The sequence below is a fragment of the Notolepis coatsorum genome (assembly GCF_963971535.1).
Source record: "Notolepis coatsorum genome assembly, chromosome: 7".
Taxonomy (NCBI): Eukaryota; Metazoa; Chordata; class Actinopteri; order Aulopiformes; family Paralepididae; genus Notolepis; species Notolepis coatsorum.
In genome coordinates, this window is record NC_140171.1 from 45,500,196 (window position 1) to 45,524,383 (window position 24,188).

Genomic DNA, 24,188 nt, shown 5'->3' on the forward strand with positions numbered 1-24,188 from the left:
CGATATGCAAATATACAGTACTGTTGTGTTACCCAGTAGGGGTGTAACGATGCGACCTCACAACGATTAATTTCTATTACGATTATTCAGGCAACGATTCAATGCATCATGAAATCTCTTCATTTGATCACTTTGATACATTTTCTATCAGTTAATTCCCCCCAATTTTTTTTTCCACAAATGTGGCTGGGGGAACTGATTCACTCAGCATGAATGGACTATAGGTCAATAAAACAATACACCAATTTTTTTTTTTATTATAATCGATTCTAACCTATTACCCAGAGATCCTAACAGAAAATATATACATATGATGGGGAGGAGACTGTACATTAGGAGGGGGTGGGAGAAAATATATACATACGGTGGAGAGGAGACTGTCTATTAGGAGGGGGGGGGTTGGACATTTACGGTGGCCAGTTTCGAATTGCAGCCTCCCGTAGGTGCTCTTTAACACTTTCAGTGCCCAGCAGGGGGCGCACAATTTAGTGCTTGAATGCCCACCATCCACTTCAATGTTAGCGTTAATATCATATATCACCAAAAATATATGTTTTAAATCCCCAGATGATTGAAAAATAATTTTGCAGTCAGGCCACTGAACTTAGAAGCAGGCCAGGACAGTGTTTCTAGTTGCAGCAGCGCAATAGTTAGATAACCTAGGTGGGGAACAACCAGGAGATCACTGCAACTCACACAAGTTGGAGAACTATCTCTCTCGCTCTGTCACACACACACAAAAGGAGCCGCATGTGATTGGTGGAGGCGGGACCCTTAAAAACGGTTGTTGCTAATCATTGACACATGCTAGCCTGTAATAATCCCCCCCAGAAAAATCTACTTTGCATTTGATATATTGCAAATATATGCCATCACACACACACTGGCATTTAAAGGGTTAGAATTATAAAATTAATATGTGGTGTTATGATCAGGGCTGAAGTTGAATAAAAGATTGTATTATTTTCAATCTGACATTACAAAAAAACTGAAAATCCATCAAAATCAGTGTTGTTGCTAATCATACATATGCTAGCCTGTTTTTTAACAATAATTTGTGATGCCATCACAAACATTGGCATTTAAAGGGTACAAATAAAAAAATGCCTGCACCAGAATGCAGGAAATGAAGTCTTTGTAACAAGAAATGTCCTGGTGGGGGACCCCCTGCTTAAAAAGTGGCCTGACTGGGGCTATATTTTGCACTATATTTCCTGGCCTGAATGATTTCCCCAGTCCGGCCCTGGTTAAAAGCCTCCAATGCTTATTAGTGTGTGTGCGTTTGAACGTGTGCATGTTTCAACCATACATTTCCATTTATTAAAAAAAAAAAAAAAAAAAAATTGGGTCGCGGCCTGAAAAGTTTGGGAACCCCTGGGATAGAGCACCGTTTACCCCCACCATCTGTTCTCTCCCCTCCAGGTAGGATTGCATCCAGCTCACTGATTGACTATCAAAACCAATTGCTTTTAGCTTGTCAATCAGAATGGAGTGATTGACAGTGTCAAAGGCCTTTTGTAGGTCCAGCATGACCATGCCGCAGTATTTGCCCGCATCCACCTCTTGTTTGATGTGGTCGTTCAAATAGAGAAGGCATGCGTCAGTGGAGTGGGATGTTCTGAAGCCAGATTGGAATTCGTAGATTCGATATTTTTTTCGCAAGGTACTTTTCGACCGGTTTGTAGACGATTTTTTTCCATGACTTTCGAGATGGAGGTAAGAATAGAAACAGGGCGGTGGTTGCATGGGTCTAATTTGCTGCCCTTATTGTGCAGGGGGGGGGGGGGGGGTCACTCTCGCAATTTTGAAGTCCTTGGGGACGTGTCCCTGTTTTATGGAGAGGTTTATTATGTGTGTGATGACTGGGGTGATGGCGGCTGCTGAGTCTCTGAGGAATTTGGAGGGGATGTTGTCATGGCCAGTGGCCTTGTTAGGTTGGAGGGCGCTCAGTTTTTTTAGTACCTCATCTGTTGTTACCATTTCAAGTTTGAAGTAGTCTTTGCGGACCCCTAGGTTATTGTAGTATGCTACTATGTGTTATACCCCAAAATGCGTGGGAGGGTAGTTTATTAACCAGTGTTGTGGCTATGTTTGTAAAGAATATGTTTAGGTATTTGGCCACATCCAGTTTGTCTGTGATGAGTGTTTTCTGTCTTTGTTTATAAATCTGGTTTAGTTTTTTGCTGCAGCCTAGTTGGTTGTGGGGTTTGTTTTTGTTCCTCAGTTTTTTTTGCAGTTTTGATCATGGTGCTTACGTCATTTCTTAGTCTGTTTTTGAATTTTTTGTTCAACCACGTGGGCTTAGAGTTCACCGTTTGAGCTGGGTCTCTGTTTATTTTATGCAGGTTGGAGATCAACTTTCTGAAAACTAGTTAAAACAACTATATGAGGACACTGGTTTTGAACAGGCACTGGTCTGAAAAGAAGTCATGAAAATATCAAGGAGCGATTCATTTGGTGAAATATCAGGATTCTTGCGAAGACATGGAAAGAGAAACAGAATGTTCCACAGAATGGAAATAGCTAGTAATGCTACATTTTATTTTCAGGACCAGGGGGGATAATGTTTTGAATGAGTAATGGCACCATTATTGTCTTATTTGTAGGGAATACTAAATAGGTTCACAAAATGAATTATTCATTTTCATTTAGCTTGGCTATTTCCATACAATTGCCTATCTGGGGACCTTAAGTTATGCATTTAAGAACTATACTCATGATTTAATTGTGTCTGTGTGGTACAGTGTGTGAAGACCCGAGTGTGCATGAGGAGAATTTGAGACACACCTCTGCCCAACATTTCTACTGTGTCACAGATGGGTTGCTTGATTATGGCAAAAAGGGGGAGGGGCAGAGCGGAGTGCACCGCTGTGAAGGAAGGGTGCACTGCATTTACAACAAGACAAAATTTGCGGAAAACATGGCATGCAGCACAATAATAGTTTAATCTCAATTATCTTGTTTTCATGATCATGGGAAGCCAAAATCCTAATTGAAATCCATACTGTATGTCACAGTAGTAGAAACTTAGTTAGAATTACAGCAAAGGTTATGCAGGCTTGGTACACAAGTAAACCCCTAAGTGCCAACCTACATACTACTAACACCATGACTCACTGCACACTCATACAGTACTTGCCTATTACCACATAAAAGGCAAAGACCAACTGTTCTCAGGCTTGAAGCAGAAGAGTGCGCCTAAAGAAACCACAATAGAACAGCTGAAAGTAACACCCCCACTGTCGCCAGATATAAAGGGTCTTGGCCTTGTACGGTACCTGTCTAATACTTTACACAAAGGCATCAATTGCGACCCAACATCATGCAGATTAGATTCGACTTTACAGAAGCCTGACTGCACTGAAGGCAAAATTAAATGTCAAGACAAGCTCGTCCATATCGATTTTAGACATGAGCTACACCACATCCGTTTTAAACCTTAGCCGTGCGAATACGCATTTCAATCTCATCACATTAGGTGAAACAAAACAAAAAAATTGTCAAACATAACCAGGACCAGGTTGCTGAAAGCCCCCTTTGGCTGCTGGTTATGGCAGTATAAGGGAAGCCTTCTCAACATAGAAGTGGATAATAGGATAATATTCAGAATAATGCTGAATTTCAATCAATTACAAGATCCCTATATCACCAATAACAATACAACATGGATATGTAGCACAATTCAACAACCTTATGTAAACAACATAGCCGACAATGTCATCATATACAAAAACAAAACAGAATCGACATACTGTAGTTAGAGTCACCATCATCAAAGAACAACACCATCACTACTATCCATGTACCCCCCTGGCCTGAGGTCAGAAGGGAAATGACGGTGGGACTGAATGAGTATCTGTATCTCTTGGTCTTTACAGGAGGAAATCTGAACCTGGAGCCAGAGTGAGGGGGATTTTACTGTTGATTTTCACCATTTGAGCCTTGACACAGAGATTGTTATACCAGCAGATTACAGAAAATGTTAATACAGGAAAAAATAAAAAAAGGGTCTTATCAACATGGAACTTTACGAAGGCAGAACATTCGTTGCCGTCCCTTTTTGCAAAGAATCACTGTGTTAGAGTTCAAATTCAACTTATTGTCAATCAAGCTACCAATATACTTGTATGTATGTTTTTACAACTTCTACCTTCTTCTGCCTCTTGATGGTAGTGCTCTGAGGAGTAGAGGTCTTGCACCTAATATCAATGAGCATGTTCTTCGTTGATGAGCATGTCCTTCGTCCTTGCCACATTTGGTTGCAGAAATGTCCCCAACACACCAGTGTACAAAATCATCAACAACAGAGCCGTGATTAGTAATCTGCAAATTTGAAAATGTGTGTTTTGTCACGCTGGCTGTGGCAATAGTCAGTATAAAGAATGTAGAGGAGTGGTGAAAGGACACACCCCTGAGGAGACCCTGTGCATGACGACATCTCTTCAGACAAGCAACCATTAAGTCAAGAATCCAGCCCACTATGTTAAAACCAAGGTTTCTTAAGAGCTTGTCTCCTAAAATGTGGGGTTTTGTATAAAAATCAATAAATAAAATTGCGTTTTACTACCTTCGCTACCTTTTACTAGAATCTTCTACCCCTCGCTGAGCCCTATAAGCTAACTGTAGTGGGTCAAGAAGATTCTGTTTTTGTAAGGAACTCTTTTTTTCTTTCAATGACTAAGGAGGTCAGGGCAACTGGCCTGAAGTCATTGAGCACTTGGGGATGATTGTGTTTGGCCAATGGGATAACTGGAGACAGTATTCCCAATTTTCTACACTCGGTTGACCGAAGGACAGCTGTAAAATTCAATGAGAACTAGTAGTTGAGATGAGCAGACGGCTACTCATATGGTCAGGCCCAGGCCTTTTCCTAGCTCTGGAGCGTTTAAAATGTATTGACGTTCCATCAAAAGGGGCGTTCATCACTGTCGGATATCGTTAGCCTCATAGCATAATTGCCTAAGTCATTTTAAGACTTTCGGAAAAGAAAAAACAAATTTTCACAAAAAAAGTCACACGAGTGAGTTAGGCAGAAAGGGATTCTTAAAATAACAAGGTGCTGATTGGCTGAGGACACAGCCACTAAGCCAGGGTGGTGCAGCAGTGTGAGGAGAGTAGAGTTAGGCAGAAATATCAATTTGGCAAAAAAAATACGTAGGCAATTATGCTATGAGGCTAACGATATGTTGGATCTTTTGCTATATAATGATATTCCTGAAATTAGGGGCATCAAACCTGAACTAAAAGTTATTGAACTTCTTTGCAACTCTGCTTCGTTCTCTCAGATTTCACTTCCCTTTCAACCAGTTGGATTCCGAGAGGTTGCCCTCCTGAACATCTCTTTCTATTCAACAACAGTGATTTTGTCACCCATGGTGGCTTACTGTTTGGGTGCACCTTCACATTAGGGCTGCAACGATTAGTCGACATAATCGACGACGTCGATTATAAAAAATCGTCGACGAGAAATTGTTGCGTCGATTAGTCATAAAAAAAAAAAATAAAAAAAAAAAACGTTATTTAATTTTTTTTTTTTTTTTTTTTCTCGCACTACCTATCTTTGTGAGAGTGGCTTCTCAGGGTTCCAGACAACATCATAACATGATGATCCCATAGCAAATTTTGGACATTGAAAACATTGTTCCCCTGCAGGAGATGATGATCAGACTAGACACACAATACATTACACACGCACTCCTCTCACTCACACACAGCGATCAGAGTAAGACACACACATACACACTCCTCTCACTCACAGCGATCAGAGTAAGACACACACATACACACTCCTCTCACTCACACACAGCGATCAGAGTAAGATACACATACACACTCCTCTCACTCACACACAGCGATCAGAGTAAGACACACACATTCACACTCCTCTCACTCACACACAGCGATCAGAGTAAGACACACACACACAAATTACACAGTACACACCTCTCACTCACACAGCGATCAGAGTAAGACACACACACAAATTACACAGTACACACTCCTCTCACTCACACAGCGATCAGAGTAAGACACACACATACACACACGGACTCCTCTCACACACAGCAAACAAAAGACCTAGAAGTCTGTCTGATCTGACTCATCCCCGATCTGACTCATCCCCCTCTCCCCTTACAGCTGTTCCACGTCACCCTCCTGGTCCTGGACCAAGTTACAGCCCCATCAGCCGCGGTGCTGGGGGCAGATGCTGCTAGTTATTTCTTTTTTATTATTATTTTTTTAGTTATTTAAAGTACACTTCCACTTTAATTTGTATTATTTAATTTATCTATCTTGTTATGAGTGATTGCTGTATTGTTCTTCAAATACATTTTCATTTAAAGTGGCTTAAGATCCAAATTCAAATGTTTCATGAGTCATTATTTTAATTTGCTATGGGATCATCATGTTATGATGTTGTTGTTTGGTCCTGACAAGAGTCTCAAAGTCTGGGGTGATGGTAGACAAGCAACTCTGAGGTCATGCTCAATGTCCAATCTGTTCCTCTGCTCTGTCTTCAGCTGGACCAGAGCTGAGAAGCCACTTTCACAAAGATAGGTAGTTTAAAAAAATAAAAATAAAAAATTATATCCTTTTTGTTTGTTTTTTGTTTACATAATTGGTTTTCGATTAGTCGACTAATCGAAAAAATAAGACAGATTAGTCGACTACCAAATTAGTCATTAGTTGCAGCCCTACTTCACATTCTTATCAGCGATTAGGGATTCTGATGTGACGGGCGAGCACAGATTCAAATTGAAGTTGAGATGACGTAACCTTTTCTCACACTCTAATGACACGTGAGGCATTAACTAAATCAAAACTAGATGTTTCTGCTGAAAGAATTGTGTCTCAATGAGTTTGTGTCCTTCTTGCCAATGCGGTACAGTCATGTTGACGACTACACTTGCTGTACATTAAGCCTAGAGTGCGTCTGTTGCCACAAATTCACTATTAGGCGTGAGAGGCTCAGGAGAGCGGTCGTCTGGTAATCGGAAGGTTCCCGGTTAGATTCCCTCTCTTCCCAGGCAGCGTGTCGAAGTGTCCTTGAGCAAGACACTTAACCCCTAATTGCTCCCGATGAGCAGGTTGGCACCTTACATGGTTGCCTCCGCAGTTGGTGTGTGAATGTGTGAGTGAATGGGTGAATGTGAGGAACATAATTGTAAAGCGATTTGGATAAAAGTGTATGGTGCTGCTCTATATAAAATGCACCATTTGACTATATTTAGGACGATAAATTGACCTCTGTGACCATGACCCTGTTCTAGTTGAAGGGTCGTAGCCATGGCTACAATAACCCTCTCTAGCAAACAGTCAAAGTTATCTTGCATCCATCATCATTATGCTACATCAGATGCTCTGGCCACATTTTGTTTGTCGACAGTCTTGAGGGCATATGGCACTCCTGTGGAGTCACAATCATAATTCCCAACCATTTGTTTATTCAGAATGTCACCCTCTGGACTAGCTAATCTGGCCGGTGGAAGCAAGCTAATGGCTAAAGAAAGATAGCCACTCAGCAACAGTGAAAAATAAATAAGTGTGTTTTAGCCAGCATGAAGAATAACAGAAAATTGTGATTTATTTCGATCACCAAGGACATTCTTGGCAAACATCCAGACGCAGCCATGATCATAGCCGGCGATTTCAATCAGGCGAATCTGAAGAAAGTGATGCCAAACTTCTTCCAGCACATCGCTTGCACCACCAGGGGAGGAATTACGCTGGATCATTGTTACACCCCGTTTAGAGCCGGTTACAAGGCAGTACCGGCTCCTCCATTAGCTGGTTCAACGAGCACATCGGATCATGACGCCATCTTGCTCTACCCGGCCTACAGGCAGAGATCACGTGACGCTGTCGTGTCACGTGAGGTAAAGAAGTGGTCTGACCAATCAGAGCCCACGCTACAGGACGCACTCTATGACGTCCACTGGGGAATGCTTCAGGCGAGCTCCAGTGACGTCAGTGAGTTTGCTGATGTTGTTGTTAGCTTTATAGCAACACTAGCGGAAAGCATTGTACCCACGAAGAAGGTTAGAGTCTTCCCGAACCAGAAACCGTGGGTTGACAATACTATCCGAGTGGCTCTGAACGTTCGCACCACTGCTTATAACCTGGGCAGAGCGTCAGGAAACATGGAGTATAAGGCTACAGTCTATACTCTGCGCAAGGCTGTAAAGCTTGCTAAGAGGACGTACGCTGACAAGATAGAGGCACAAATGGTCCAGAACAACACAAGAGGTTTATGGCGAGGACTACGGACGATAACTACTACAAAGTCAGTACCCCCTCAATGGGGAGTGCCGACGCCTCTCTAGCGGACCAACTCAACTCCTTTTACGCACGGTTCGGTGCAAACAGTGTCGACGCTAGCTCACCAGCTAACGACGTCACTGACGCACCGGTCGTCGTGGAGGGGGGGGGGCGGGGGGGCATCCGCGGGGGGGGGGGGGGGGCGCACTCTCTCAGTAACGGAACACAGTGTGAGAAGGCAGCTGGCCCAGATGGGATAACAGGACGTATACTTAAGTCCTGTGCTAACCAGCTAGCTCCAGTGTTCACCACCATATTTAATCTATCCCTGGCTGAGTCCGTGGTCCCTGCCTGCTTCAAGGTGTCCACTATAATACCGGTACCAAAGAAATCCTCCCCAACAGGTCTTAATGACTACAGACCGGTGGCACTCACCTCTGGTCATGAAATGTTTTGAGAGGCTGGTTAAGGATTACATTTGTGACTCCCTCCCCAGTGATATGGACCCTTTGCAATTTGCATACAGGCCAAACAGGTCCACTGACGATTCAGATTACTTTATTCACCATATTGTACAGGTACAAATGGAACGTGATTTGACATTACAGTGCATGAATTTTTTCACAAATAGGAATAACATAATAATAATAAATAAATAAGTGCAAAACAGGACAGAACAGTGAGACAACAATAAGACAGTAACGTGCAGTGGTTGGGGACATGGATACAGTGCAGCACAGTTCAAGTCCAGAGGTCCAGCCCTAGCAGCTCGCCATAGAGGGGGGGGGGGGGGGGGGGGAGCAGGGGGACACCAGACTCATTTACCAGGCGAGCTGCTGAGGGGAAGAAGCCGAGTCTATGGCGGGATTTTAATGTCTTGGGCAGCCGTAGCCGCCTGCCGTGGGGGAGCATAATGAATAGGCCGTGACCCGGGTGGGCGGGGTCTGCCATGATCTTCCTCGCCCTCCTCAAGGCCCTGGTGGAATGTAGGGACTCGAGGGAGGGAAGGGGGCAGCAGATCACCCTCTCCGCTGATCGTATCACCCGCTGCAGCTTGGCCTTGTCCCTGACCGTGGCTGCAGGGAACCAGGTGATGATGGAGAGGGTGAGGATGGACTGGATGATGGCGGTGTAGAACTGGACCATCATAGTCTTCGGCAGCCTGAACTTCCTCAGCTGACGTAGGAAGAACATCCTCTTCCGGGCCTTTTTGTTGAGAGCGATGGTGTTCAGCTCCCATTTCAGGTCTCGGGAGAGTGTCATGCAGCGGCAGGACTCCACGGGGTGCCTCCCAGAATGATCGGGGGGGGGGGGGGCTGCCATCCGCCTGAAGTCCACTACCATCTCCACTGTTTTCTGGGCGTTGAGGTCCAGGTTGTTGCAGCTGCACCAGCTCTGCAGCCTCTCGATCTCCCTCCTGTAGGCAGACTCGTCACCCCTGGATATGAGACCCACCAGGGTGGTGTCATCCGCAAACTTCAGGAGTTTGACCGAGGGGTGCAGAGAGACGCAGCTGTTGGTGTACAGGGAGAATAGTAGTGGGGACAGAATGCAGCCCTGTGGGGAGCCAGTGCTGATGGACTTGGGATCGAAGATGTTAATTCCCAACTTCACCCGCTGTGACCAGTTAGTCAGGAAGTCTGTGATCCACCTGCAGGTAGAGTCCGGCACCTGCAGCAAGGACATCTGATGCTCCAGGATGTGCGGGAGGATGGTGTTGAAGGCCGAGCTGAACCAACAGAATCCTGGCGTAGGTCCCTGCAGTGTCCACGTGTTCCAGGACGTAATGCAGAGCCATGTTCACAGCATCGTCTGTGGAACGGTTGGCTCTGTATGCAAACTGCAGGGGGTCCAGAAGAGGGTCTGTGGTAGACTTCAGGTGGGCCAGGACAAGGCGCTCAAAGACCTTCATGACCACAGACGTCAGGGCGACCGGTCTGTAGTCATTAAGGCCTGTGACCTTGGCCTTCTTGGGGACGGGGATGATGGTCGAGGCCTTAAAACACACTGGGACCAGACACAGCTCCAGTGAGGTGTTAAAAATGTTAGTAAACACTGGGGACAACTGGTCGGCGCAGTGCTTCAAGGTGGCAGGTGAAATAGAGCCTTCCGGGGGTTTTGACTCTTGAACAGGCGGTTCACCTCTCTTTCTGTGACAGAGAGGGGGGGTGGGTGGGGGGAGGGGTCGTGGTAGGGGAGACAGGGTTACCACTGGGGACCGGGGGGGGGGGGGGGGGGGGGGAAGAGATTGTGGTCTGGGGGGGTGAGGAAAGGGGGCCGGGGGTTCCTTGTCAAACCTGCAGTAGAATTCATTTAGCTCATTAGCAAGGAGAAGGTTGTCAGATGTCTGTGGGGATTTTGGCTTGTAGTTGGTGATGGTTTTGAGTCCTTTCCAGACTGAGGAGGAGTTCCCCTCGGAGAACTGCAGCTGCAGTTTCCCTGAGAAGCGCTGTTTCGCCTCCTTCACTGCTCTCTCTCATGCGGTCTCTCAAGTACTACACAGTACCCTCTCTCACCTAGACTGCCAGAAGGGGGGCTATGTGAGACTGTTGTTCATTGACTACAGCTCAGCATTCAACACCAGTCCCCACCAGACTGGTGGACAAGCTGATCGAGCTGGGTCTGAGCTCCGCTCTGAGCGCCTGGATACTGGACTTTCTGAGTGAAAGGCCCCAGGCGGTCAGGGTGGGGGGGTCAGACCTCCATCACCATCACCCTGAGTATCGGGTCCCCCCAGGGCTGTGTTCTGAGCCCCCTGCTGTATTCACTATACACACATGATTGTGTGGCCAAGTTCAGCTCCAACTCCATAGTGAAGTTTGCGGACGACACGGTGGTGGTGGTGGGGCTGATCTCTGACAATGACGAGATGGCCTACCGGGAGGAGGTTGATGCACTGGAACGCTGGTGTCAGGACAACAGCCTGCTCCTGAACATTGGTAAAACCAAGGAGCTGATTGTGGATTTTTAGGAGGAGACAGCAGGGGACACACACACCACTGAGGATAAACGGGACTACCGTGGACCGGGTGAGCAGCTTCAAGTACCTGGGGGTCCATATCTCAGAAGACCTGACATGGACAACACACAGACTCAGTCGTAAAGAAGGCGAAGCAGCGCCTCTACCACCTGAGACAGTTAAGGAAGTTCAGAGTATCGGGGAAGATACTCCAGTCCTTCTACTCCGGAGCTGTAGAGAGCATCTTGACTGGAAACATCACTGCCTGGTATGGAAACAGCAAGGCACAGGACAAGAAGGCCCTACAGAGAGTGGTGCGCTCAGCTGAGCGTACTACGGGTATTGCACTACCACCCCTGCAGGTCTTATATAACAAGTAGGGATGGGTACCTTTCACATTTGAACCGATACGGTACCGGTACCTGTGAATCGATACCGGTACCCAACGGTACCTTTTTTCGGTACTTTAGTCTCAAGAAATTTAATTTACCTACCTCAGTCGTAAAAAATTATCCAAACTTCAAATAACTACAATTTCGACAGTTTTCGGCTTGCCATTGCTCCGACTGCTTTGTTGTTGAATCAAGTCAAATCCTAGGTAAGCATATATTGTGCGTGTGAACGTTGACATGAAAAGATTATTTTTTTTTGGTATCTCACTTGAATCGATACTCGGTAGTACCGGCGTGTTTCGGTTCGGTACCTCAAAAGTACCGAATTCGGTACCCATCCCTAATAACAAGAGGTGCAAATCCAGAGCCTGCAGAATAATGAAAGACCCTCACCACCCCAACAACAGCCTGTTCAAGCTGCTGCGGTCAGGCAAACGCATGCGAACACCAGCAACTAGGACAGAGAGACTCCGGCTCAGCTTCTTCCCCCAGGCCATCAGTCTTGAACACTGAACTCTCCACACATATAAACACACACACTGTATACGCTCACACACTAACAGTCACTTTAGCATGAACACACACACACACACACATGCTGCACACGCTCAACGGTCACTTTAAAAAAATAAAAAATAAAGAGAATGGGAGTGGTGCTTGTATAGTAAATAGATGGATATATCAAGTTAGCATAAGGACACATAGTATAAATGTAGATTGTATAGTATAGCATTGTATAGTAGTGTACATAAGACCCAGTGCCTCATCCGTAGCTAACATTGTATTGCACTATCGCAGGACCTTAGCATGTCTTACCATGCTTTTTGTAAACTTTATGTACATTATACCTAGGGGTGCACCGATGTATCGGTCGGGTATCGGTATCGGCCGATAAGTGCCTTGTTGACTGCCGATGAGCGTTGAATGTGCCGATGGCAGTAGCCGATAAATATCCATCAATTTGTGTCGCGTCAAAAGGCAAAAAAAAGTTCAGTCGCGTCGCGACCTGCACAACGCCACCCCCGGCCCACACAAGCTACTGCATCAAAGTTACTACTTATGATTAACAAATGCATTCGTTTTGTGGCATTAACGTTATATAGTTAGTGTTACACGTTCAATAACATCAGCATATTATTTACCCGAACGTAGCAAGCATTACTCGTTCATACTAGCTCAGTTCCTTCCGTTGCTCATAGAGCCCTGAGTTTTACCCATTCTGCAATCTGTTAATAAAGTTTTCAATCAGACACATGTATAGAAAGGCTTCGTTTTATTATAACATTCGTTGCAGTAAAATCATTATGCCTCGTTTAGTCATCCTGCGGAGCTAAAAGCTAAAAGTCGGCCGCGCCGCCGCAGGGATCTAACGTTGTTGTTGTTGTAGACGAGCTCAGCTCTCGTCAAAATCAATGGCGGACAAAAGCGGAAGTAAAACATTTATACGCGCTTGCCGATTGGTGGTAACAGCAGAGGCGGGTGCAAGCGGTGTGTGACGTAATTGGCAGAATCGACTGTCAATCAAAATTTCATTGGTTGAGAGCTCTGGTTGAGACAATAGTATCCAGCTGCAGCCCGGTAGACCAGGGGTTCCCAAACTTTTCAGGCCGGGACCCAGAAAATAAGGCGTCAGAGAGCCGCGGCCCAATGCACATAGTCAGGCTTTTTTTTTTTTTTGCCAGGCGACCGATTTTTTAAGCCAAATATCACTTCAATCCTATTAAGTTAGTTCAAGTTAGTTATTCATTTATATGTGCCATTTATGAGAGGGCTAACTTGTTGCAAAATAATGATAATAATAATAGCCTCATTAAAATACTATTGTTGCTTCGGTTGTTTTCAGCGTTTTATGTGCATAATCTGTTATTTAGTTTGAAATGTTTGTTGAAATAAGTAGATTTTTTTGTTTTAGTTTATTTATTAAGTTAATATAAAACCATAGTCACATTTTAGAATACAATAGAATATAATTTTAGAATACAACTAGAAACACTGTCCTGGCCTGCTTCTAAGTTCAGTGGCCTGACAAAAAAAACGCTTGAATTTTTTTTTATTAATCATCTCGCGGCCCTCCCGTGGCTGCTCGCGGCCCACCTTTGGGTCGCGACCCCGACTTTGGGAACCACTGCGGTAGACCATACTGGGAGAACTAGTATATAGCTGCAGCCCGGCAGACCATACTGGGAGAGAGATAGTGCTATTTCTTGATGTTTCCTTTTTTTAAGTAAGTAAAGAGGCCTATGTTCATATCGGTGAGCACAATTTGTAACACAAATATACAGTAGTTTCATAAAAAAAAATTAAATTACAAAATAAATATAAATAGTACAAAAAGAATATCAAAATATTTTTTGCCACAAATATCGGTATCGGCCGATTGTGTTAGTTGAACAATCGGTATCGGTGGCAAATTTTCATATCGGTGCATCCCTAATTATACCCGTTATGTCTTATTACTTGTATTATTGCACAAATGTCTTATTCTCATTCCTATTCTTATTACTTGCATTATTGCACAATCGCTGCGGGCATGACCCCCCGCATTTCACTGTATGCTTGTATGCCGAGACAAATAAAACTCTTGACTGGATGGATGCGTTACAGGCAGACCCAGAGAAAAGGCCATTACAGTCAGGTATTTATGGACACTGCAGACTAGAGGACAATTCGGCCAATTGTAGACTCGATTGCTGCCGCTGCCCACGCTGCCAAAATTGTTGCCTTTTTTCCCCATGCACAACTTTCCAAAAGATTATAAAAAATATTTCCGGGGGTCCAAACGGAAACAGAGCAGTCCTGGATATCTTCTGATGGCTAACACAATGGTGGTGCCACCACGAGAAGTGCCTTTATTCGGGACCGAAAGGCAAAAGAAAAGCCACTTTCTTAGCCAAATTCTACCCGCCAAGTCAAGCCCTAGGTCAAGGTTTCGGAATATGTTCTAGTGCGAGCAGTCGATGGTGGCCAGTGTTGGAATATGTTCTAGTGCGAGCAGTCAATGGTGGCCAGTGTTGGAATATGTTCTAGTGCGAGCAGTCGATGGTGGCCAGTGTTGGAATATGTTCTAGTGCGAGCAGTCGATGGTGGCCAGTGTTGGAATATGTTCTAGTGCGAGCAGTCGATGGTGGCCAGTGTTGGAATATGTTCTAGTGCGAGCAGTCGATGGTGGCCAGTGTTGGAAAGCAACTGCTTGACATAACTTGATGAAATAACAAAACGCTTCAAACAAGGCAAGGGTCCTGCCCTCTCGTTAGCCCTCGAGCTGCAGCTTTTCACAGGCCATTGCTGTGTGAATCTCTCCATGCCATGTGTATGTAACTGCACACGCGTGTTTCAACATGCACACTCAGCAAGTGGAGGAGTGCGAGATAACCTGAGTTGTAGCGCTAGGGCTAGTTCTGCACTAATTTCACCACACAGCACAAACGACCACTAGCTGTGGGGCTTACAGTGATCCTTATTGATCAACACTACTCAAAGGGCAATAAAAAGCATGCATATAATTTTGTTAATTTGTCCGCAAGACCCCACAAAACAGCCATGGAGCCATCGGTCTCATTCTGCTTCATAGCGTTGTTCCCAGGGCAGGGTTGTTCCCAGGGCAGGGTTGTTCCCAGGGTCTTTCTTGGGCAGTATTTTATGTCATTTGATAATCCATGACCAGCGAGTCCTTTGATAATCGCCAGCCTGTTGATTTTGCACTCTTTTAAAGCGCAATTAGTCTTTCAAACTAATTATTCTTCTGCATCGGGAACGGGAGCTCCCGCATCACACTCGCTGCCCTCCATTTCAGAAAGCATTGGTTTGTTTACACCGAGGTTCACGTTGCACTATTTTTTTTAAATTGGTTTATTAGCCAATAAAATAATGGGCCAACTTTTTCCACAAACTAGTTTATTATATTTGAATGGCAGTTCGCTAGCTTTGTGTGTTACATATGTAAATGTGAAAAAGCCTTAACTCTACCGGTACATCCTACTCTTTTGATACCAACTGTATAAAACACAGCTCATACTGAAAACACATAAGACCTAGCATCAACCTCTGTATACAGCATACCTGGCTGAAGTTCATGTAGATGTACTCGCGGGCCTTCTGGTGCAGCTCGGTGCAGCTAATCTGCTCGGCAAAATTGGCAATGCCGATGGCATTACTCGGATCCAGCTGCTGTACCAGGAAGTCGCAGCAGGCCTTGACCACGCTGTCGATCTGGTACATGACCGCGCCGTTCATCACATGGATCACACACTTCTCCCCCACAGAGATGCTGGCCGTGTAGGCGAACTCGATCAGCCTGTCCATCACCTGAGAGGAGGAGAGAGGGATGGTGGGGAGAGAGCAGAAGGGGGGGGGTGAGGAAGATGGATGGATAAAGCAAAGAAGGCAAGGGGGGTGAAAAGAAAGTGTGAAAAGGTGGAGAATATGGTGAAAAAGCAAGGGAGAGGAGTGAGAGAAACAGAAGAGGGTTTTTTGGAGGGAAACGAGGAAGCAGCAAGACAGGGGTGTTACTAACCAGACTTTGGATGTAAACTGGTTCAGAGATTAGGAACAGATATATTAGTTATCAAAGCTGTAGCATGTTTACATTATCACGTATAAATCATTGGTCAACGCTCATGGCATAGCGACGCATTGATTTGGATGGATACATCGATTCAAGAAGGCAACCGTCCCAATTCAATTCATGCAATGTACATTTTCTTGTTTCCGCATTTACAGATTTATTTGCAGCGGGCTGTCCACCACAATATCCGACAGCCCATCACAAATAGATTTCCCGAAAATTATACAAATAGCATTAGCAGGGCGGCTACGTGGCGTAGTGGGCAAGGCGCTCGCCACTAAATCTGGAGACGCTGGGCTCGCCTGTTCGCAATTGGGACACTTTGTGACACATTTGCTTTCAGTTTAGCTGGTCGTCCACAGTAATACACATTGGCCGTATTACGGGGAGGGAAACTGAAGGGTGGGGATCGGGCGTTGTGGACAGCGACTCCTACAGGTCGGTTGGTGCGACTGCACAGTAGAATCAGGAAGTGTCGGGGGCAGCGTGAGCCTCCCACGCGTTACTCCTCGCCACTGAGAGATCGAGCTGCGCAGGTGAAAAGATGCGACTGCTGTTACCTCAAGTACCGGAGGGGACTTGTGCTATGTATGACTTAGTCCACATTGCAGCCGACTTGTGGGAGGCAAGAAACAGCGTCCGTGACAGGGGAGGGTTGAATTGGATGATACGAAATTGGGATGGGAGAAAAATATAGAAAATGGGAGAAAAAGTGGATCAAAACAAAAAAACAAATAGCATTAGCAGCGCTTCATGAATTGTATATACTCCCAAGATGGGAAACTAGCAAGGACTCATGGGAAAGAAACGCCCCTGATATAAGGATTACAGGTAGAAACCAAATCCCCTAAAAAGAAAAAAGCTTGTTGTATAGCAAGTGTCCAATTCAACAAGGGTTTTAACCCAAGTACCCAATAAATGCCCCCCCCCCCCCCCCCCCCCCATTCAAGTCTTAAGCAGAGCTTAATTGCACTCTCAACCTCATTTTGGTTGCACACGCTTGTGACTTGATAGAAATGTTGCAACATGATTGTGTTAGCTGGATCACCAATCATACGTTACTGAATTGACCCATAGCTAAAAATATATATTTCCAAATATCAAATTGTTGCCTTGAGAATCTAAATTGTAATGTATAAACATTGTAATGTGGTAAAGCCAAGGCTCTGGGACTCTGGTCCGTTAAGTCGCCAAAGGAAGGGGCAGACAGATTACCATCTCCTGAGCTTATCACACAGATAACAGCGTGCGTGTTTGGCAAATATTCACCAAGTCTGAGAGAAAAGGTGCTGCATACAGCTTAAAAACATAAGTCAAACTTAATTAATTCATCCCCGTTTGATCATAATTGATAAAGTAATTTCCAGCTTGTAAGTCAATTCAGAGTTAGCTGGCCAATGACCAGTTTGACAATAGCTGCTTGTGTGAACTACGATGAATTGAAAATGGGGGACCCTGATGTAAACAAGACGAAAGTCTCTCTGGTCTGCATCCCCTTAACAATTGTATGTATTGAGCTGTACTGTACTGTACCCATTCTGCAATCTGTTAATAAAGTTTTCAATCAATCAATCAATGTGGAAAAGTGTTGCCCTCAATGCATCTAGTTAATCTGTGCACAGTATGCTGTAGAATAAACTAGCATATTTCCCACCAGCTCATCAAAGAGAAGCCACCTATTCTCGGTCCTTGCTCCACAATGGTGCAATGAACTTCCCACCAGTTAGGACAGCCGAAATCGGATCAATCTTTCGCTGTCAACTAAAAACACAAGTTGGCCCTTATACTATCATGCACTCTTCCTAGTTCCTACTATACCAATATGTCTTTACTATTATATGCACTCAACACTGCAGCGCCCAAGTTTCAGCACTCTTTGATGAACATTGTTACTCAGCTGTAAGAGTTGTGCCCTTCCTGCCGACTTGTCGTACAGAACTTGTAAGTCGCTTTGGATAAAAGCGTTCAGCTAAATGACTAAATGTAAATGTAATGTACAGTAGGTCACTATATCCATTCACCTCTATGTCATGACACAGGAAATGCCAAGACACACGCATATAATGTTTGCATAAATGTGACATTAAGTGTAAAATGATGATATATATATATATATAACAATCATCCTAGTTAGCTGGAGGGAAGATAGGAATGGAGTCTGATTATCTTTATTTTTTTTGGTGGAGAATTGTACGACATGAATAATTAACAACCCCCTTCAATCATTGTATTAAAAACCAAAGCTAGCATTTAAAATAGACTATTACAATTGGGACACTTTGTGACACAGTACTTACTACTTACCATGCACTTGAGCCGCCGTGCGTCCGGCTCGGACATCATTTCATCCCTTATCTCTCCGATCTATCCAGTTATATCCCTTACCTACTCTTACTAGTTACACTGCTGGACAGTATGCCTACTACCATATTGTCTACTACCATATTGTCTAGATACCTGTATCACTGTACATAATTAATATTACATCTTTGTACATGTATCCGATTAGCGCTACACACAGTAGTACTCATTTATATATTTCATACCCAGTTTAATAACCTGTACATTGTACATTAATATTGCACTTTACTGTTACATTTGCTTTTTGTTGTACTGTACTTAGTGACAATAAATTAGATTCTAATAAAATATAAGAATATATAGAATTCCTTACAAAGGAATTCCATCATGTAATAATGTGTAAATAGCTGCATTTATCCAAAGCTCTTTACAATTTGTTCCTCACATTTTACCCATTCACTCACACATTCACACACAGACGACAGAAGCAACCATGCAAGGTGCCAACCTGCTCATCAGGAACAATTAGGGGTTTTGTGTCTTGCTCAAGGACACTTCCGACATGCTGCCCAGGAGGAGCGGGAATCTAACCTGGAACCTCCCGTTTTTTTTACCAGATTACTGCTCTACCTCCACTGCCGACCCAGTGAAAAAAAATAAAAATAAAAAAAATAGATGACTGTACGACTCACCCTAGGATGGATCCCTTCGATGGACACCACCTCCATGCCGCACTCCCTCAGGCCGTTGGTGAACATGGCCCTGAAGACGGGCGACGACGAGGCCAGCACCACCTTGTGGGCCACGAAGTCCACCGCCTCCAGGTCGTTGTAGCGCACGTGGAGCGTCACATCGCACAGCTGCCGCTCCAGCCGCAGCTCGTTCATGATGGCGAAGGCGGCCGCCGTGTGGCTCTCCAGCGTGTAGCTGAACACACGGTGGCCGTTGCGAGTGGACGGCGTCACCAGCGCCTTGCATTCTGTCATGCACTCCGTCATCTCCTGCCTATTCCCCTCCCCTCCTTATCCCCCCCGGCTCAAGAACAGCGGCTCGTGTTACGGGGCATCCTCACTCCACTGAAGGGCAAGGGAGAAATATGGGAAAGGTTTAAACTAAGGAACTCTGAGAGGGTTTGCTCCCCTTCTGGATGAGTCTGGTTTTTGGTTGGAGGTTTGAGAGTGGTTTAGTTTTGTGTGCATATATGCAAGTCTCTTCTGGCTCTATTTAGTACTCGAGTCCAGCCATTGTGATCGTTAAGGAGCTACTAGATACTTTTATGCCAACTGCCAGCCATGGTTGTTTTTTGTACTGTAAAATTTGTCAAAGTTCCAGTATGATTTATTGTATCATTAACGTCCTAGTTCTGGATTCCTCCGCCTCTGTCCAGAGGTTACGTTTGGTCGTATTATAACTCACAAATCAAGGCAAGGGGGAGGATTAAGGGAGAAGGTTTTAAAGAAGAATTTAAGGAAATCATTTGCCTGTTTTAGTTCCAACTGTTTGTGTTGGCACAAACCAGTTTCTCTCTCCCTCCTTAGTGGGATGTTGAGAATGTGACCAACAAATCCGTAGAACAATCTAAGCGAACAAAAAGGAGTCTACTGGAACTCTCTTTTGTCTAATGGAACATGAATTTCTTAGATTCACACTCCCGTTTCCAAAATAGCCAATTAGCTCAAATAGAAATCTGAAGAGCAAAACAAACTATTTGCAGTGAAAATGTATGCTTGCTTGTGAGTGATGGGTAAGTAAAACTTGCATATTGATTTTCCACTCTGTGGGTAGAAAAGTGAAGGCTGATTTACGGCCACATTTTAACGGGAGGTAATAATTAAATCCTCCCCTCAGAGGTGCCACACTCCTTTTGCAGGGATGCTTCCTGTAGATGAGGCCGTGGAAGGCTCTTCAACTCTGTGGGGAATGAGAGGTGCCAAACGTGTCGTCAGCACAGCTCGTAGCCTCAGGAATGGGGGTGTGTGTGCGTGTGGGGGGTTGCTCAGTGGATCTCTCTGGAGAGGCCTTCTTAGAGGTTTGCACGGCTCAGGAATCCGTTTGCACCGCTGTGTTTACCGGGAAGCAATTGGCTCAGCAGACAACTGGAAGAGAAGGGAGAGAGAGTTGTTGTGTTGAGTGTTTGTGTTGTTTGCTCTTTTTTCTTTTTACAATGGATTTGATACAATAGCCTTTAGACACAGGCTGCCGTTCACACCTGCTTTTATACATTATTACAACCCTAAAGTTGTACATATGCAGCTTTATACAACTTTTATGAACATGTCACTGGTTATGTATAAACCAGTGATGTGAGAAAATAAATACTGTCTATATAGCCTATAAGCTATTCACGTTTGCTGAGTGCTAGCTATATTGACGAGCTTTGTATGCAAAGCTCTATAACGAACCACTGCGGATTCTGAGGGTTAAGTCATACTCGTCCTAACTAATTATTGCAAGTTTGCATTGTGTTTTTGAAGGGATCAACTGAAAGCTCAAAGGCCGGTGGGGTGAAAACACAAGACGCTGCTGAAATACAGTATAAATTACCCTTTACTCTCCAAAGTCTCCTTTCAAATCCTCCAGCCGACCCTTCTTCTGTGGTTTTCTGGGAAAGCTTGACAAACAACTCTGTGCTGCCACCACTGGTCACCAATAGAACACATTACTATACTATACATACTATCACTGTTAACCTGTCAGGTCAAGGTGCTGATCTTATTGGTGACCACCAGTGGTGGCAGCACCAAACTTTCGTCAACTGGAGGATTTGAAAGGCGGCTTTGGAGAGAAAAGAGTAATTTTATACTGGATTTACAGTACAGCTGCTTGTGTTTTCACCCCACCGGCCTTTGAGCTTTCTGTTGATCCCTTCAAAAACACAATGCGAACTTGCAATAATTAGGGCGAGTTTTGACTTAACCCTCAGAATCGTCGTGGTTCGTACTGTATATGCATACAAAGCTCGACAATAGAGCTACTTATGAACATGATCGAATATCAGATGAAAGTTATATGGGAAGCAAGTGGCTCATCGAAAGAAAAGCTAAATGTGCACTGTCAGTCTATTTGAGCAAAATGATCAAGATGTTCACACCATGGCATTTCTTCCCTGTACTGTATAGTGGGGTCAAAGTTTCCTCTTAGTCACGGTGAACGTGCTCCTGAACATCACATCCAGAACCAAAGATGTGTCTCTGATAAGACCGTACGGGTGGAAGCACCGCTGTCCCCTCTGAGTCGACTCATCACTCGGTTTGGTCTTAGTCCACCAAGTCAATTTGTCTTTTCTTTTCTTTTGTGTGTATGTGCTTTTTCCCCCTGCGCCTGAATGAGTCATTTCCTGAAAGAATTATAAACACATGCCTGGCGAGCACTAGATTTAAAGTGGTCCTGCATCATTTTACCGATTTGTTGATTAAATCAACTAATCCGACGAATCTACAAACTCCTATGATTAGTATTAGTCGACTAAGAATTTCTTACATTGAGGACAGCTCTAAAGCGCCGTTTTGAAGCCCATGAAGGTAAAGGCTAGACTACTTGTAATATAGGCCAATTCACTTTTACACTGATAAAATGTAGCTGCCGGTTTGAGGCGGTTTCCATCTTGCCCATGACCAATTACAAGTTTGACAAACTATAGTTTAATCCAAGCCTATATTTGTGACCAAATCTACACAAGACATGTACAGTATGTCAAGAGTCATGCAGAAGTAGAGGTGCTGATCAAGGGTGAATATATGAGCTATATTCGACAACCAAGAACTCCATTGCTTTGTTTCATTCAAGTCCTATAACCTTTCAAGGGTGCATAGTAGGGCTGAATAATTAATCTAAATTCCATCGAAATATGGTGCAACATCCATCCATCTATCACAGGAGGTGCAATATTTGTTAAAGGTGAAATTTGTGTCAAAATACCATTCTAATTTAAGTATTGTGGTGCTGCAGAGATGTCCTGGCCTATAAATCGTATTCTACTCCAGACTTGAGAAAACATTATTTACCACAGAGCCTCACAAAAATCACATTTTAACATGTTTTTCAACTAAAATGAGACGTGGCGACACAAATTATAATTCCTTCTAATGTTGTCAATCATATGGCAATATCAGTGAATTAAGATGTTTTTTTTCTATCCAAATTGTTGAGCCCTCCAGGGCTCCACACATGACTGTTGGATTTGTTTGTGGACATCGCCTCGGAGGGCTTCTAGAATGTCTCCACAGACGCACACATGGGAATGCAGGGAGTGTAAGAGATAGCTGGGTGGGGAGGACTGGGAGTGACGCACATTACAGAGGAAGACGGAGTGACTTAAATTAGGCCTGAATTTAGCTGGTCATCGTGACTGGGTGTTTTTTCGCCCTGTCCTGTGACCGGGCCAGGTGGGAGTGAAAGAATGGCGATGGTGGGCTAGGAAACTCATCACACACACACACGTGTGACCTACGTGTGTACGCAAAGTGTATTAGCACAATATAGCAAATAAAGTCCGAAATTCAAGGGTCTATAGCTATAGCCAATTAGCCATTGTGTGCACTATGCAGGGCCTTAAAGGCTGAGTAATCTCTCAAATATTAACACCATTCTCAGGAAATGTATTCCAGTAGAAGAACACAGGACAGGACAAGCTGGGAATGCTCATATTAGGTCCTTGGAAGGCAACGTGATGTTTATCAGATTTGTTCTACGCTAGGCGTTTGACCTACTGTCAATTTGCCACTGCACCACTGGTAGAGTGTCTTCTACAAGTTGGTGTCTCCAGACATCTGTTGCAACAATGACAAGATACCAGCCCACTGTTCGCCTGTCTGGCATTCATTGAACTGAGAGAGTCAGGGTTACTCAGCAACAACGGTGCAGCAGATGTTCTGAGTTATATAACACAATGCTTTAAGTTGTGCACGTACAGTAATCATTACCTGAAGCTGATAAGGGAGTGCAAGTGCTGATACCCAAGAGTGTGTATATTTCTAAGTAGGTCATTGTGTCCCGACTCCCGCCACTGTATCCGTTCAACTGAAGAGAAACCAAAGATGAATATTCACTGGGACTTCATCAAGAATAACGACACAGGCACGATGGCACATAGAACACGACATCATAGGCCCTAGCTTTCTATCAGTGTTGTATAAAACAGAAGAGCCATAATAGGCCTAGATGCAACACCGTTTTGTATTTGGGGTGTTGCTTTTTCCTTCCAAGTTTCTAGGTAAAATAGTTTCACAGAAGAACATGTTGCTCAACCTTCTCCGAGATGCAAGACGCACTCGCATGGAAATGACTTGACTGACAGGCCTTTAGAATCCACGGGCTAAAGTTGATCGTTTACCGTTAATATTTCCTGCGATAAAGAAACAGTTTCAGTTTGACATGCGATCTTACACCCGCAGCTGCTGTTGTTGTTTTAAAATGATGCAGGTCGGTAGCCTACACACACACACACATTGCACAATAATATTCCAGTTCGTCCGAACAAGCCAAACTTTAGAGCCTTTCGGTTTATTATTAATCGAGTCAAAATCAAATGTGCTCGGCTCATATCTAGGTTATTGTGTGTCCAAAGTGAAACAAATGGTTTTTTTTAGACTTAAAACATGTCAGTATTGAAAGGTAGGCTAGATTGTAGTCATATAGGCTACAGATAGTAGGTAGCCTACAGTAACATGTTTTATTGACATTTGGCAACATGCCGTCACCAGTGACTCATCTC

The 24,188-nt window shown here is 44.3% G+C and overlaps 1 protein-coding gene across 2 annotated transcripts in view; it reads right to left on the bottom strand.

Moving 5' to 3' along the window:
• The window catches only part of keap1b (kelch-like ECH-associated protein 1b), a 54,753-nt gene that overhangs the window by 29,927 nt on the left and 638 nt on the right, over positions 1 to 24,188 (bottom strand). Inside the window, exons 1-3 of one of the 2 annotated variants that reach the window (XM_084318750.1) lie at positions 20,546 to 20,571; positions 19,168 to 19,551; positions 15,670 to 15,915 (exon numbers count right to left, since the gene is read on the bottom strand). In XM_084318750.1, the coding sequence (XP_084174876.1) occupies positions 15,670 to 15,915; positions 19,168 to 19,473 (552 nt within the window). In that variant the 5' untranslated portion in view covers positions 19,474 to 19,551; positions 20,546 to 20,571. Of the gene's footprint in view, positions 1 to 15,669; positions 15,916 to 19,167; positions 20,572 to 24,188 lie in introns of those variants that run through there. The other variant, XM_084318749.1, reaches the window with a different exon arrangement.